We start from the raw sequence: 16,730 nt of genomic DNA, 5'->3' as shown, positions 1-16,730 counted from the left end.
GAGATGGTCCCTGTGTCTGCAACCATATGAGTTCACGATCAAACACCGTCGGGGAGCAGAGAATGCAAATGCTGATGGATTGTCACGTGCTGGAGTCTAAGACTATGTGTTTTAGTATTCATTCTTGTTGGACTTATCTGAATTAAGACCCATATGATAATGTGTATTATAGCTTGTGTACTAATTAAGTACTTTCGTAATGCACATCAGTTTGATTTTAAGTGAATCCAAAATGTTTGTTTTAGATGTTGTGCTAAATGTTGTATTCGGAATATGGAAATATTTAGCGAGTCATTGAATACTTGCACCGTATGCTATCTCATAGCCAGGGAGATGCTCGAACTTTTAAATTTCCTGAAGTAAGGTAATTCCATAGAACTGTATACAGCCAAATATTAACCCTTCGATCTTGCTTGTCCATCCTTTATAATTTTGTTCGAAAACTAGTTTTCTCTTAAGGGGGAAGGTGTTGCCGTCATATTAATGCTTAACACTTCCCTCCAATTTATTTGTATAAATATTGATTATCATTAAGACAAGAGACAGTGGTGTACATGGTAGTTTTAGTTTAACGGATTTTAAGCGGTCAGATATGGTAATGTTAGAAACAAATTCTACCTAGTTCACATCTGATGCTGATAAAGATTCTGACCCATAGGAGTTGGAGTCTGCATTTGTCATCACTGTTGTTTTGATAAACTATTGCCCTGGTGTAAAACTAAAGAATTGTTCTCTGTAAAGTGCAGTCGTCTTGAGCCCTAGCTTGGGTGAACATAAAAAATTGGCTGGGAATATACTTTGTGTTGGACGTTATTGTTTGCAACTTTTGTACCCCGTAACAAATGGCTAGGGACCTCCTGGCCTGGATCCGTTGTTCTTCCTCGGCTGTCCTGTTGGCATCGCAAGCTGCAGCACATTTAGCGATGGAAGAACACCACACGACCCTATCCTGGGCAGTCTGCTCCCACGTGTCATATCTAATGCAAAAATTCTTCAATGACGTCTTCAGGGTGTCCTTGTATCGTTTTCTCTGGCCTCCTTTGTTGCGTTTTCCTTGTTCAAGTTCACCATACAAGATTTTATTAAAAGCCGTTGGTCTGGCATGCGACATGCATGGTCTGCCATTCGCAACTGTGATTGCATCAAGATAGTGTATATACTGGGAAGGCTTGCTTGGGCAAGGACCTCAGTATCCCGGATCATGTCTTCCCACTTGATGTTAAGGGTTCTTCTCACGCAGGTAGTGTGGACGTGGTTCAACTTCTTTGCCTGGCGCTGGTACACTGTCAGGATTTCGCAGGTGTATCATAATACAGGGAGTACTATCGCCCTATACACCTTCAACATGGCCTGAAGACTAATGCCTCTTCTGTTCCACACCTTGGCGTGTATTCTGCCAAATGCTGCGCTGGCCTTTGCAATCCTGGCATTAACCTCGTCATCTATTACCACATTCTGGGACAGAGTGCTGCTAAGATAGGTGAGCATATTCACTGCGCTCAGTTTGTAGCCGTTGACTGTGATGTTTAGCTCAGCATACAGTTTTCCTGGGGCTGGCTAACACATTATTTTAGCCTCGTTTGTGTTGAACGTAAGTACGAAATTTGTGCAAACATCAGAGAACTTGTCGACGCTGCTTTGCATGTCAGCTTCAGAGCCAGCGTTGAGAGTACAGTCATCAGCAAATAGAAAGTCTTTGATGATGTCTGTTGTGACCTTAGGTTTTGCTTGGAGACTCCTGAGGTTGAACAGGTTTCCTTCAATTCGGTATATGATGCTTAGAACATAAGACTGAAAAGTGTTGGCGCCAGTACACAGCCCTGCTTCGCTTAGTTTGAGACAGGCAAGGAATCCGATGTCTCACCATTGTTGTGGACTCTAGATTCCATACCATCGTGGAATTGCTGAACCATTGTGATAAATTTCCTTGGGCATCCGTACTTGGCATGATCTTGGCCATGGTTATGTTATAGCTTATGGACTGCTGATGTGTCAACATTCTTTTGTTGGAATAAAGTATTATAATTCCAGGTGTGAATGCAGTATAAATTCAAGTGAATGTCTTTATCTAAGAATCTTATCAGAGCACTTTTGTATTTCCAGAGAAAATAATCACTTGAATTCAATAATTTGAAGACAAAAAATAAAAATTCAGCCCAACTGGTCACAACATAATACAAATTGAAAGTGCTAGATGTTAAAGCACAAATGAACTACTCCTCACAATTACAGGATTATATAGTTCTCTACTTGACCTCAGGTCACAATTAGCATTTTCTATATAAACAAAGACATAGCCTAATGGAAAATAACCATCCAGAATGATCCTGATGTTTACAAAATAATAACCTGGATTATACATAATTCACTTAGGAAACTTCAAACTTTGACCCAAATCAACGTATTTATCTCTTCTATTAATAACGATCTTGATATTAAGCCCATATACAGAGTGAATAATTTAGCTATGTATTAGTTGCTTACGGTGAATAATTTATTTTAAAAAGTCAATCAGGCCAAGCAGAAATTAACTCAATTTTGAACAAGGTCACGTCCAGCATACAGTGTTACATTAAATAGAATGTAATGAAATATTATTTTATATTTAAAAAAACAACTAACAAACAAACAATTAAATTAAATATACATAACATGAGTTCCTCACGCAATGGATTAGAGTCTGGAGGACCTCACATGGTATCTTATTGTCTGGAGGAACTAACTCAATGTATTATTTCTGGAGGGCCGTACGAAATGACTTACAGATAGCAGGATCTCACAATTTATCTTATTGTCTGGAGGTACTAACGCAATGTATTTTGTTTGGAGGGCCGTGCAGATGGGAGGACCTCACACAATGGTGTATTGTATTGTATTGAGAAGCTCAAACAAGTGTTTACTGTTTGAAGCAGCTCACAAAAGGATTTATTATTTGAAATAATTCATATTTGTAAATGTAAACAAAGGCATGCGAGGGTGTACAAAAATAATATACGGTACGAACTGGTATAATGCAAGTTGTGGGTCTACATAATTAATATACGACACAAACTCATGCAATACAAGTTTCCTGAACGTGTTCGCACTATGTCATGCCATTAACGTATTCCGCTTCGATAGTAGGGCATGGAGGGTTCGTAATTCCAAATAAACCAGCATTAAAAGACAGCCTTCCTCAAGGTCATTAAAACTTGGATTTATTCCAAAAAGAAGGAACAGTATTGATCTATAACTCATTTGATACAAGTGTAAATGGAGTCACAGTTCTGTTGATTTCAAGATGAATAACGAATAGGTAGAACAAAGTTGTAAACTTCTGTACATATTTCAAAACAGTTGTTATGCTTCTAGACATCAACAAGTTGTAGGTGTACAACATTAATATACGACACAAACTCATACAAAGTTTGAGTCGGGCTAAGCCTACTACGTTGCAATAGACAGCACATTATGTGATTGTTGACCCAGGGTGGACAGCTACACTGACACCTTCTGAAAGCCCTCTCCGGCAGTTGTCAAGAGCAGTGTAGACAAAGCATGGCATCAGTTCAGATGCGATAGGACCGGATGGCCATTCATTGCATCCGAACTCGCCTACAGCGTCTGAATATTGTCGTGTCACTGGAATTAGACAGGTCTGGATGAGAGAGTGATCGTGGCTCTGTTCAACTATATTATGACATCATTCCCCTCACCCACGATATACCTTACAATCGTGTGGCTGATACACTGGGGACTGTAGCTTCCGACTTGCACACAGGCTGTTCAGGTATAAGGTCGCTTTTCACTGGACCGACGCAGAAGTGGACTTTCGCAGCCCTCAGCACGACTGAGTAGCCCTTTTTAGGATCACCATTCGTACCTCCATAGGATGAAGAGGAAAGGACAAGAGAAGTGCCCTAAATAGTGCTTGATTTACCTTAACATTGGTCAGCATACCGCGATTGATGGGGACCCCATCTTACTGGTCGATAATTTAACAAAACAACATAAGTAACTCAACCCACCATTGGTACCTGTAATATGCGCACACTTATAGAAAGTCCATCAGCAGATAGACCAGACAGAAGAATAGCTCTTGTTAGTAGTCTACCGGCCAGATTCAACCTCCACATACCAGACGTGAGTGAAACTCGCCTAGACACCATGACGAAACCAGACGAGATCAAGGAAAAATGTTATAAAGACATGGAGTCTCGAAATACCGAAAATAGACAAGACCATCATCATTGGTGATTTCAGTGCAAGAGTTGGTACATATCACCAGATATGCCCAGGTGTCATTCATAAAATGGCTTTGACAAATGTAAGAACTACGGACTCCTCTTACTGAGGAAATGTGCTAAACACGACCTAGTAGTCAACAACACAGTCTTCCGCCTGCCAAATATCAACACAACGACTTGGATGCACCTACATTCGCAGCACTGGTATTTCATTGACTATGACACCGTCTGGGGGAGAGACATGTAGGATGTACAAGCTATCGACTGTTTTGGAAGAGAACATTTGGACAATTGGTAAATTGGGAGTTCCCGAACCATCTCCTGCGTAGCAGGTAAAGTGGGGTTTGTATATAAAGAGGTATGGCAATCAATTATTCATTCCTGTGTTATAACCAGTCTGTGGAATCACTTATAGTTGTTTTCAGATATAATTTGAGCCGAATTATTTAATTACATTATTCATTGGAATTATTAACTGCTAATGGACCGTTTAAACTTAGACACAACTTTGGGATCATTGAGAACTCATTCAAAGACATTCTGGATTAAATAATCATTGATTATCCAGGATATTCAGGATTACTGGAATTGATTCTGAAAATTCTTTACTTTTGGACATCTGATAAAACATTGAGGATTATTTCATATTTTATTCATAATACTGACTGCGTTTCTTAAATTTTCATTTTAAAACTTAGAGAAATAAATTATTTGTAGATTTTGCTAAAATCGATGGTTTCATCAAATTTCAAGACCAAAGAGTAATACAATTCCATATTAAAATTTTTTGCACGATTACAGATGTCAGTTCTTACGACACCATACTCTCCTTCAAGCAACTCCAAATGTGTATTTTAATATAGATCGCAAAATCTTTATTTGCAAACACATAAATTCGTATTTAACTGCATCATAAAGCAGGCAGCTAAGCATTTGATTTCAACTAATTTTACATGATAAAGTAGATAGCTAAATCTTTGATTTCAAACACCTAACTCTACTAACTGTGCATGATAAAAAGTAGAATTGTAAGACTTAGATTGCAAACACGTAGTTTAGTTTACTGTGCATGATAGAGTAGATAGCTAAATCATTGATTTCAAATACGTATATATGAGATTAGATGGAATTTTGTAAAAGAAACATGCGTTAAATATATTAATTATGAACGCTGCTTTTGTTTTTGTCGTTTTTAACCGTGTGCGAAAATGTTCAAACTAGTAAATAATATCTGCAATTTTCAACCAGAAAACGGCTTGCAGTTTCCTGACAATCAGGCATATATTGACATCTAGGGAGTAAAATCGTCATACGTACAGCCTGTCAGAGAGTTGTCAGTTCAAATAAAAAAATGCCATGTTGGATAAATACAAAATTTGACGAAAGTCAAGTTGGATGAATACATAATTGATGAAAATCAGGTTGGATGAATACACAATTGATGAAAGTCAGGTTGGATGAATACACATTTGATGAAAGTCAGGTTGGATGAATGCACACTTGATTTAGATACAAATCATTTCCCATTTGTTTCAGATTCATATGGGATTAAGTCTTATCATTCGCGATTTTGTTTAATTGAACACATTGCTTTGTCAATACACTAGATCTGCAATTTCCCACACAATGCCATCGTTGTAGATTTAAACAAATATGGCGTCATATAGATTGCAATTTATTTTACCCAGGACTCTCTCTATCAGTGGGCGGTGCCAGACTTTTTTGCTGTTGGTTGGAACAGGTGTGGATCAAACATTCAAAACAGCCTCACCCAGTCAGTTTGCGGTACATCGAACATATTGAGTCATTTTGGAGGAAATATTGCTGTTCATCGACATCTCAAGATTATCGATATTTGTTATATAATCAATCATAAAAATTAATTCAGCGAGTGTATTGTGTGTCTTTGCAATCGGAGACATTTCCGTGGCGGATCCAGGAATATCGTTTGGAGTTTGGTGTTTAACAATTAATCAAAAGTCTATGGAAGGAGCCATTTGTAGCGGAGATGGGGGGCAACACTCCAGAAGCTCCTCGAATTTAAGCGTTACCAGGGCATGTAGTAGAGAAATCGGTTTACAAAATAAGAATTTAACCACAGAGAAATTTAACCTGGGAAACGTACATGTTGTTGGACTCCCCATCCCAACCCCCATCTACCCCTGGATTTAGCAGTGTTATAATCTGGTTTCTCTACTACATAACGTTTTTATTGTTTAAATTATTAAACAAATTTTATTGTCACAATAGAATACAATGGGATTGGGCACAAGTGCGAACAACTTACGTTAGCCCTCTCCCTACATGAAACAAGTATTGCCACACATTCAGCATGACAACAGGATAACGAAAAATGATTGGAGAGAGATAATCCGAGTTTCCTCTGACCCTTGCCACCCCATTTTTGATATTTGGACAATTATGTTGGAGTGCAGGATCAAAGTACACTGCCTATCGAAAAGATGGAATTCGCCGACACCATTTTGTGTCGGCATAGGGTAGTCGTTTTCTAGCCGGCATAGCAAACTTGAACGACTTATCATCGAGATATACCTGCATGAAATCGATAAGAAAATGATTTATTTTCTCAAACAACGCAATCATAGCAATACGTCGACGGATTAAAAACATGACAACCTTTCGAAAGGCAGTGGACTCTGACCCATAACCCCAAAATAAATGTCCAAATGTAAAAAAAAAGGTGGCAAGGGTCAGAGGAAACACGGACTAGGAGAGGGGGGGGTAGTTACGTGGTGGTGGTGGGGGCACGATGACAGTAATCACAATTTGAATAAGTTATTGAAATCGTCCAGCAGCAGTTATATATTTGCATACATGATGTAAAGTTATATATTTTTCATTTGCATCGTTTTTTTCAACAAAGCAGTGAATCGAAGCTAGTAGATGCATATGACATTGAAAAAAAGTTTCTCATCAACTCCGCATGATGTCTATTGTAACCGTGATAGGATATGAAAAAAATGAGTGGTTTTGATCCCACCGCATGAAGAAAAGGGAGTTTTAGCAATGCTGAATACGGTAAAGATCAGCTTCTAATGAAATTACATTAATCTAGTATGGATAATATCCAGTGTTCGATCATTAAAACGTTTCATTTGCTAGATGTGATTTTTGGACGTAAACGCTGTTTTAATGCACTGTAAGACGTACTACATTGAGTATCAGGTTTGAGATGGTTCCACAAAGATAATGATGAGGGTATAAAAGATAACTTGTTAAAATTTAACCTGAAACTGCAAGTGATCATTTTGTTTGAATGTCGAAGGTTCTAACTTGTTTGTTCGAACACAGGGGAAGTTAGTAATTCAACGATATGGAGTTTGACTCATTTTAATGTTGTAGAGTGATAGTATTTTTTAAAAATTTCTTCTAGACTGCAGAATTTCTAGCCCTGCTTCAAAACAGAGAGACTGCCTACTAGTGAATTTTGCAAGTCCTGTAACTATTCGAGCTGTAGTTTTTCCCATTTTTCCGAATTGAGCAAATAGCATCCGTCCCAGACTACATTGGCATATTCCAAGATAGGCCTGATATAAGTTTTATACAGTTTTGATAACAATTTGCCAACTTAGTTTTTGTTTTAGTTTTCGTACATTAATTTTCGACAATCGTATGATGCTGTTTTTAAAATGCTATCAATATGACAAGTCCATTTGGTATTTGATGAAAGTATTAATCCTAGATGGCGATGAGAATCCACATATTTAAGTTCGATATTATCAAAAAGAAGTTCAGGATTATTTGTTACGTTTTTATTCGTGAAAAACATATCCACTGTTTTTTTTTCTGGACTAACCTTTAAGGGCCAGTTCTTGGACCAGGGATCCTCAAGATTAATTAAGGTTTCGGTGGTGATAACTTCACAAAAGACTGGCATTTTTGCCCCAATCGCCACTTGTGCTTTTTGCTGGAATAGCTCCAAGACAAAACTTTTATGTAAGCTAAACATAAAAATAGTTTCAAGTATAAAATAATTAAAGTTCATTCCACACAGTGTGACGAATGATACTCGCTCAGTGAATTTTCAGTTAGCATCATAAAATGAGGCGAAAACTATTTTGTTTTGCGCACGATCTACTTCAACACTGTTGGAATCGACACAGAATGTAACACATTACATTAAATATGCTACAGTAGGGTAGTCTGTTTACACGAAACTTTTCAATGCCACTATGACACATGGAAGAGTCGATTTGCTCAGTAACGGGGACCCTTGAGTGGCCTAAAGCGCTCTCCGTACAGATCACTACCATCTCACCTCTGTCTGCGTGGGTTCGAGTCTCAGATTCGGCGAATGTGGGCATGTGCGAAAGCTTGCCAGCAGCTTCTCGTGGGTCGGTGGTTCTTTCCGGTGTTTTCCCGGGTTCTTCCTCCACCATTAATACTGGCCGCCATATATAGCCTATCGTGTGCTGAAAAATGGCGTTAAACCCTACAACAACTTGCTCAGTAACGAGTGATCAGCTTTTATACTCGGCTATGTTTGGCCATAATGAAGTTGCTTCCCTTTGATTTATTTGCAGTATTAAATATGGATTCTTCCAGAACACGGGACAAACTTGTCTATCACATGTACCAAGACAGGTGTTTTTTTTCAGCGTGCATCGAATGAATGGCGCTGCAATATGTATGACAAAATTAATTGTGTTTAAATCATTTATGCATGAACTGAATTCTGTAATTTTAGTTACATTTCGAGATGATAACTTGAAAATACAGTGAGAAACAGACTTGGATATCATTCACAATGCTGTGCGGAACGAACTAGAACAATTTTACAATGATCTTGTCTTTGTTAAGTATCTCTCATAATATGGTTATTTATATACTAAATATGTTAATTGTGTATATAATTATTATATCAATATAAGGAAAATGTGATAAACTTTAATGTCGCGATGGACATGTGAATTTTGTTTTATACTTCAAGTGGTAACTTGAAATGATGTGTAGATATGGAAAGACTTACGTTCATGTAACTTAAAATGATGTGTAGATAGGGAAAGAGTTACATTTGTGTAACTTGAAACGATGTGTAGATATGGAAAAAGTTACATTCATGTAACTTCACTTTATCACACTTGTTTCATGTAACTTGAAATGATGTGTAGATATGGAAAGAGTTACATTCATGTAACTTGAAATGATGCGTAGATATGGAACGAATTACATTCATGTAACTTCACTTTATCACACTTGTTTCATGTAACTCGAAATGATGTGTAAATATGGAAAGAGTTACATTCATGTAACTTGAAATGATGCGTAAATATGGAAAGAGCTAGGTTCATGTAACTTGAAATGATGTGTTGATATGGAAAGAGTTGCGTTCATGTAACTTGAAATGATGCGTAGATATGGAAAGAGTTGCGTTCATGTAACTTGAAATGATGCGTAGATATGGAAAGAGTTGCGTTCATGTAACTTAAAATGATGCGTAGATATGGTACATTTGGTGCGTGAAATACAAAATGGACACTGGAAAGGACTAGTGTACAACGGTACGTGAAATACAAAATCGGCACTAGACATGGCTAGTGAACAGCGGAACGTGAAACACAAAATGGACACCAGAAAGGGCTAGTGAACAGCGGAACGTGAAACACAAAATGGACACTAGAAAGGGCTAGTGAACAGCAGAACGTGAAATACAAAATGGACACTAGAAAGGGCTAGTGAACAGCAGAACGTGAAATACAAAATCGACACTGGAGTTTAAATCCACAGCAACAGCAAATAAAGTCAAGCAACTCTTCATAATTTATTTCTTGGCAAAATATAAGGGACAAAAATAGACATGGAAATAAGAACAAAAGTTGTCAGCAAATGACTTATTATACATCATGAGACATCGAACGATGAAAGTTTTTTCTCTCTCCAAATTAATAAAAAATGCCTTTTACCCATATACACAATATACATGCACGTAAAAGTAAAAAATACCAAATAATGTATTGCAAACCCAATCAAAGTACAAAGGGTTTTGTTTTTAATTCTTTTCAAAGACATATGTTAGAATTATGACTGTTTATTGTGTATTATTTCCTTTCAGAGCCTTGCATAACCATTAAAACTGTTTATTAGGTATGTCTATAATGAACACAATAAATACGCTTGACACATTTTCATGTCTTTTCTATTTTATATCCGCAAAAGTGGATAGCTTCTAGATATAATTATATTTTTGACAAAACTAATTATTGTCCTATTCAGATTACGAGCTGCATGTTTATTGGAAGACAAAAAACGGAACAAGTTATAATACATATCAGTAAAGGACAAGAAGAAACGTAGAGGATGGATGCCTTCGTGCTTTAAGGGGTAACATTTGGGTAGCATTGGGAGATTTGGCTGTACACGTAGCACATTTACCCCACTATAGTCAAACTGACACTGACGTTATTAAAACACTGGATATGAAGCGTATTGTAATCATATGACGTTATCTGAACAATGGGGAATAAAGCGTATTAATATCCGTCGACGCTGTCCTAATATTATGGATTAAGCTTCATTGTATCAATTGACGTTATCTGAACATTGGAAAATAAAAGCGTATTGTATCAATTGACGTTATCTAAATATTAGGGAACTAAGTTTCGTTGTATCAGTTGACGTTATCATCAAATTGCCATACTCGAAACATTGAGGAATAAAACTTCACTGCACCAACCGACGTTTTCTAAACAATGTGGAATAAATCGTATTATATCAATTGACGTTATGTAAATACTGGGGAATCAAGTGTCACTGTATGATCCAACGTTATTTATAAAAAAAAATTAAAAACTCACTGTATGAACTTACGTTGACTAAAAATTAAGGAGATAAGTTTCATTGAGTTAGACAAGTACTGGGAAAAATCTTAAGCTACTTGGAATTAAAAAGGAGTTTTGAAAAACACGAAAGAACCTTCTAAATGAGCTAGGAGTTGTTCCGCAAAAATGTAAACTAATTGGATTTTATGAATACGTTTACTAAGCTTTTCCCATTGTTGGAAACCTCATTCATATTAGCAAGACATTAAGAATGAGTGCATCACATGACTACTGTATTATAAGGTACCTGTACGAATATCATCACGTGACTACTGTATTATAAGATACCTGTACGAATATCATTAATGACTACTGTATTATATGGTACCTATACGAATATCATAATTTTCCATGTGGAACATGTATAAATACGCCTCGACGTCACGCCATGACCACATTGAAATCAAAGGTTATTACTCAAAAGAATTAAATGTTCTTCGAAGTCACTGCTCGTCAGGGCCTTCAAAAAATAGGAATTATTCGTCTTCTTTTATAAATTTCAACTGAAATAATCACTTATGTAAATATCTCTGTATGTCAACACATCTAATTCATTGTATCTAAAAGTTTTGTACGCTGTGACATCTTGGCCAAAATAGCTCTCCTTTATATAACATCCAGGGGAAAACAATTGTCATGACATTCTCTTATTATAAATATGTGCATCATTTTGTCAGACATTCTCTTATTACAAATTGGCATTTTTCTGTCAGGACATTCTCTTATTACAAATGCGCATCATTCTGTCGGGACATTCTCTTATTACAAACATGTACATCTTTTTGTCAGACATTCTCTTATTACAAATGCGCATCTTTCTGTCAGGACATTCTCTTATCACAAATGTGTTCATCATTTTGTCAGGATATATTCTTATTACGAATGTGTGCACCATTTGGTCAGGACACTTTCTTATTACGAATGTGTGCAACAAAGTTATCATAGACAAGTTCTGTAACATCTTTTTCAACAAAAACAGAAATTACGTGTCATGCAATATTTCACATTTAATTGAACTATCTTTAATGCTTTATCTGGCAAAGTGAAATGCTGTATCTAAAAATATAAATATTATCGTTCATGTTTTAATCTAAAACCTTCCTTGCACTGTAGATTGGCGATGAATGAAACGAATTAAGACAGGTCTTATTTGGGGAAGGGACACGTGAACACTAGAAATGCAAAATGATTGAACATTTTGTGTGTGTATGAACAAGTGTCACGTGCTGAACATGGATCTCTTTACTGGAAAGGGGACGTGCGAACTCTAGAAATGCTGGGTGATGGAACACTTAGTGTATTTGGTGTCAGAACACGTATCTCTTGACCGCTCATTGACAAAAACACTTGTCGGCAAAGAGTACAATATCTAGCTAGAGACTTCATCGCATCACAAACTTCTGTATTACTCCATCAGGAATCTTGGCACATAAATAAAACACAACTCCACGAACTTTAAGAATACTATCATCGAGTCTCTAAGTTGTATCCAAATGCTGTTGGAGCTTGGTAGTGTTGATAGTGTCCCTTAATGTGTGGATGGTGATATGACGAATAATCCATATTTCTAGAATAAGGGGAAGGCCTGCTCTTTGCTGCGGCCATTAAATACGAGTCATGGTACTGAGCATAAGTAAAGCTATCCGCGTAGGATGTTGGAAAACGGAGTCCTGATGGCTGAAAATTATTGCTAAAACACGGGGGTGAAATGTTCGTCTGATCTTTGGTTTCGTCTGTTTCTGAAAGAAAAACGGAACATATTTATAAACGTTACCAGGGCGGTCTTAAAAATTAGGTTTGCTACATTTTAGATCAGAAATTCAGTTTTTGTATTTTGGAAAGTTTTAATGAGGTACTTTTACAACATGATTTGTTGTTAGGAGGAATTTGACGGTATTTTACTTTTAATTAAATGAATCTTATTACAACCAATTATGTTTAATTGAACACTCATTATCGCATATCAGAATGTTCTGTATCACAAGGAAGTACACGAGCATTACTGTAAAACGCAATAAATCCAGTCTTTGAATTTGCAATTGTTGTTCACCCAGACACAAATATCTATCAGGTCTAATCAGAGGGTATCGAAAGTGTTTGATGGAATATGGGAGTGCCTCCTAATAATAAATTTATTTGTATATAATCACAAGTGATGTTACAAAATGAAAACATTGCTGCATTCTTAATTAATTACGCATATTTATCAATATAGCAAACCGTATCGTGTGAAAATGCAATGGAATATGAAATACCTTTATCGGTGTTTAGTCGTTTTCTGTTGTTGATGATTTGCAGTGAGCTTGGTCGGTGGTTGTTTCTAGATGGACCACCACATGGATTTAAATGAGATAGAACTTCTACCATGCTGGAAAAATGCAGTATATATATATGTATATATATATATATATATATATAGAGAGAGAGAGAGAGAGAGAGAGAGAGAGAGATTTACATGAAATTCAGCCATAAAGTTCTTTATATAAACTAGAATATATGCCATGGCGCACATTATATTTAGTTGTATTTTGTAATATGGGCCGTTGACTTAAATTACTAAATAAATAAATTATTATTATTATTATTATTATTATTATTATTATTATTATTATTATTATAGACCTGTGCATATCTGTCTAAAAATAAACAAGTGAAGATTACATCATTGGTGTGAAATATTTAATTATGTAAGAATCACGACTTTGAATCTCTTTCTCTGTTCATATGCATTTATTACTGTATGATAACTTCTAAACGTATGGTATTTCTTCCTGAAATCATTGTTACCTTCCATATTAGCCGTAATCTATATAATATTGTATGTACACTTCGTATCAATCTCCGTCAGATGGAACAAAACTCACCCTTTGATGTTTTGAACTTACCAGTCGTTCGGTTCTACGTCTCGGAAGCCTTTTGCAAAAGGATTGCTAGCTATCTTCAGTTGGGTTATCTGGAAATTGACAGAATGGAAGTTTTATCGTACGTTTGCTTATCATTTTCTTTTTATGTCTATATCGACAATTCAACTAGGTTGCAAGCGTCGAGAGAACAATTTTCACACCGAGAATTTAGGATTGCTCAAAATGTTTCAAAAGGCATGTTTACGCAAAAATAGGTACATGCAATAAACAAGACAATGATGTAAAATACGGTGTGATAATTAGAATTGTTTTTATTAGAAAAGAAATTTATTAAAATCGAAACAATTTTAAAGTCAATGTCACTAGAAATCAGGTATATAGGAAATAATCTCGAACGAGTATTATAATAATCAGAAAATATAAACAGATACTGTAATGGATATCGTAATAATCAGAAAATATAAATCGGATACTGTAATGTATATCGTAATAATCAGAAAATATAAATCGGATACTGTAATGTATATCGTAATAATCAGAAAATATAAATCGGATAATGTGATGTATATCGTAATAATCAGAAAATATAAATCGATACTGTAATGTATATCGTAATAATCAGAAACTATAAATCGGTTTCTATAATGTATATCGTAATAATCAGAAAATATAAATCGGATTCTGTAATGTATATCGTTATAATCAGAAAATGCAAACTGGATAATTTCCATCAATATGATTGAACGTCTCCCTCCGTCCTTGAACTTTTCAAGACTATAAACAGTAACATGGCTACATGTGCAGGGGTATCTTTCAACGAGATTTGAAATAGTGTTTGTTTATTTTGTGCACTGAATTACATCTACGTTGTATAAATCTTAAATCCACTCACCCGGTGATTCTGGTAGGCTGTCACAGCCATGAATTTAGTTTCTGCGAACACGAATGTTCTGTGGTTTTCTGTTTTTGAGCAATCGTCCCCTTTGGGGTTGACATAGACAATGTGGAATCTAGGCTGGAACTTGTGCATCGAGTTGAGAATAATCTGTAAATAAAGATTTACTCAAAATTGTTTGCGCAAATTCTTCCTCCTTAAGATATGTGGTTGACAAAAACGTTTCATCATTTCTCGTCAGTCAACACAGACAGACACACGCACGAACACGTTGGAATTTAAGAGGAAACTAGCGAACATATTTATTTATGTTAAATGCCCCCAAAAGTTTATTAAAGCAAATTTCGCATCAATAGACTCTTTTTAAAAATATAAGAATACAATTCCATACATTCTTCTACAAAAGCCGGTAAATCATCGTATTGTCGACGTTGTCTTGTTGCGCCTGGTAAATTTAATCCAGGATATATGTGTGCTTTGATGTCAAATGTTTGATGTAGTTTTATGGTTTAATATTCAAATCGTGAATATGCTTGTCGCGGGTTAATCTTATAAATGTTCGCAAACTAACGCCATTTTTCCATGTGTGTATATTAGATGGGCGTGGTATTAACCTCGGTATTTGTCTCTGGTGATACGTACTACGTTACTTTACTTTTCACTCCACCGATGATTCAGCAGTTTCCATCAGCAAGGAATGTATGGAAATTCCCAAGTAATCTTGTTACAATTTAACGACACAGTCGTTGCAGTTTTTTGACAGAATAGTTTTATTTGCCACAAATTAATTTAAAATTTATATAAATATACCTATGAATCTTTAATGACACGTTTGACACGTGTTACATATTCTATCATGGCAGACGAAAGTGGGATATTGTGAAAGATATTCGGCCAAAGCTTTTGAAAAATTTCGAAATATGAAAAGGTGAAAAACAAAAATCATTGTTTACTAGCATATATTAATGTGCTATGTACATGTATTTATTTGTAAGACAGCTAATCTTCCTCAATTTTCAAGATAATAGTTGTTTTCTGTTTGAATTTTGCGTAATTTCTCTAGTCCACCAAATATTTCTCGTTTCAAGAGTCAGTGCGTTTTATGTGTACTGGCGCTCTCTCTCTCTCTCTCTCTCTCACGCATATCTTGCCCGGATTTTATCATTCCACTTTTAGTTTCCCTGCTGATCATAACAAGAGAGAAGTAAGTAACTTGAAGGTTTCAGGCTCAACGTTTTCCATTGTTATCAATAAGCTCTCTACATGCTGTCAGCCATTGTGTACGCCTGATCAACCCATTCTAGTTGAATTTTAGATGGCACCCTATGCAGCACTTAGCATATTTACAGCAATTAGCATACTTACAGCAATTAGCATACTTACAGGAAACTCATCTACTATAAGATACTGACCATTTTACTTTTGGGCGGGTGGAAAGGGTTGCGATTTTCCTTGCAGCCTAGATATTTTATGTGTTTTTATTATTATCTCAATATAAATGATTATTTTAGAAACGAAAATCCATAATTTGTGCTGCATGATGCAGTGCCGTTTTCATTCGGATAGTCTAGGATTTCACCATGACCGAAAGAGGTTTAGATTAGAGGTTAGACCCCTCATTCCTTGATTCATTGACGGATACTCCTAATTTTCTATGTAACGAACCCCTGTGCCAAAGCAAAAGATGTGAGAGAGAGAGAGAGAGAGAGAGAGAGAGAGAGAGAGAGAGAGACAGAGAGAGTTTTATAGTAGTCGATGGTACTGTTACTCAAGCAGCGTAATAACTTAGATCAACTGTAAATATATTACAATATTTTAATTACCTCTTGTTGGTTCGTCATTTCGCTAAGTTTCTATTCATGATTAATTCCCATGCTCCGGTACGTGAATGACAAAGCGTTCATGT

The 16,730-nt window shown here is 36.1% G+C and overlaps 1 protein-coding gene across 1 annotated transcript in view; it reads right to left on the bottom strand.

Annotated features, from left to right (window-relative positions):
- Positions 1 to 9,995: 9,995 nt before the first annotated feature.
- Positions 9,996 to 16,730, bottom strand: part of LOC149775554 (uncharacterized) — a 45,225-nt gene continuing 38,490 nt past the window's right edge. Inside the window, exons 5-8 of the mRNA XM_089943605.1 lie at positions 14,822 to 14,974; positions 13,951 to 14,018; positions 13,321 to 13,433; positions 9,996 to 12,804 (exon numbers count right to left, since the gene is read on the bottom strand). Coding sequence (XP_089799731.1) covers positions 12,533 to 12,804; positions 13,321 to 13,433; positions 13,951 to 14,018; positions 14,822 to 14,974 — 606 coding nt within the window. The 3' untranslated portion in view covers positions 9,996 to 12,532. The remainder of the gene's footprint in view (positions 12,805 to 13,320; positions 13,434 to 13,950; positions 14,019 to 14,821; positions 14,975 to 16,730) is intronic.

The sequence above is a fragment of the Sinohyriopsis cumingii genome, chromosome 19 (genome assembly GCF_028554795.1).
Source record: "Sinohyriopsis cumingii isolate HCF-2022 chromosome 19, ASM2855479v2, whole genome shotgun sequence".
NCBI classification, from domain to species: Eukaryota; Metazoa; Mollusca; class Bivalvia; order Unionida; family Unionidae; genus Sinohyriopsis; species Sinohyriopsis cumingii.
This window is presented reverse-complemented; position numbering and strand designations above follow the sequence as displayed.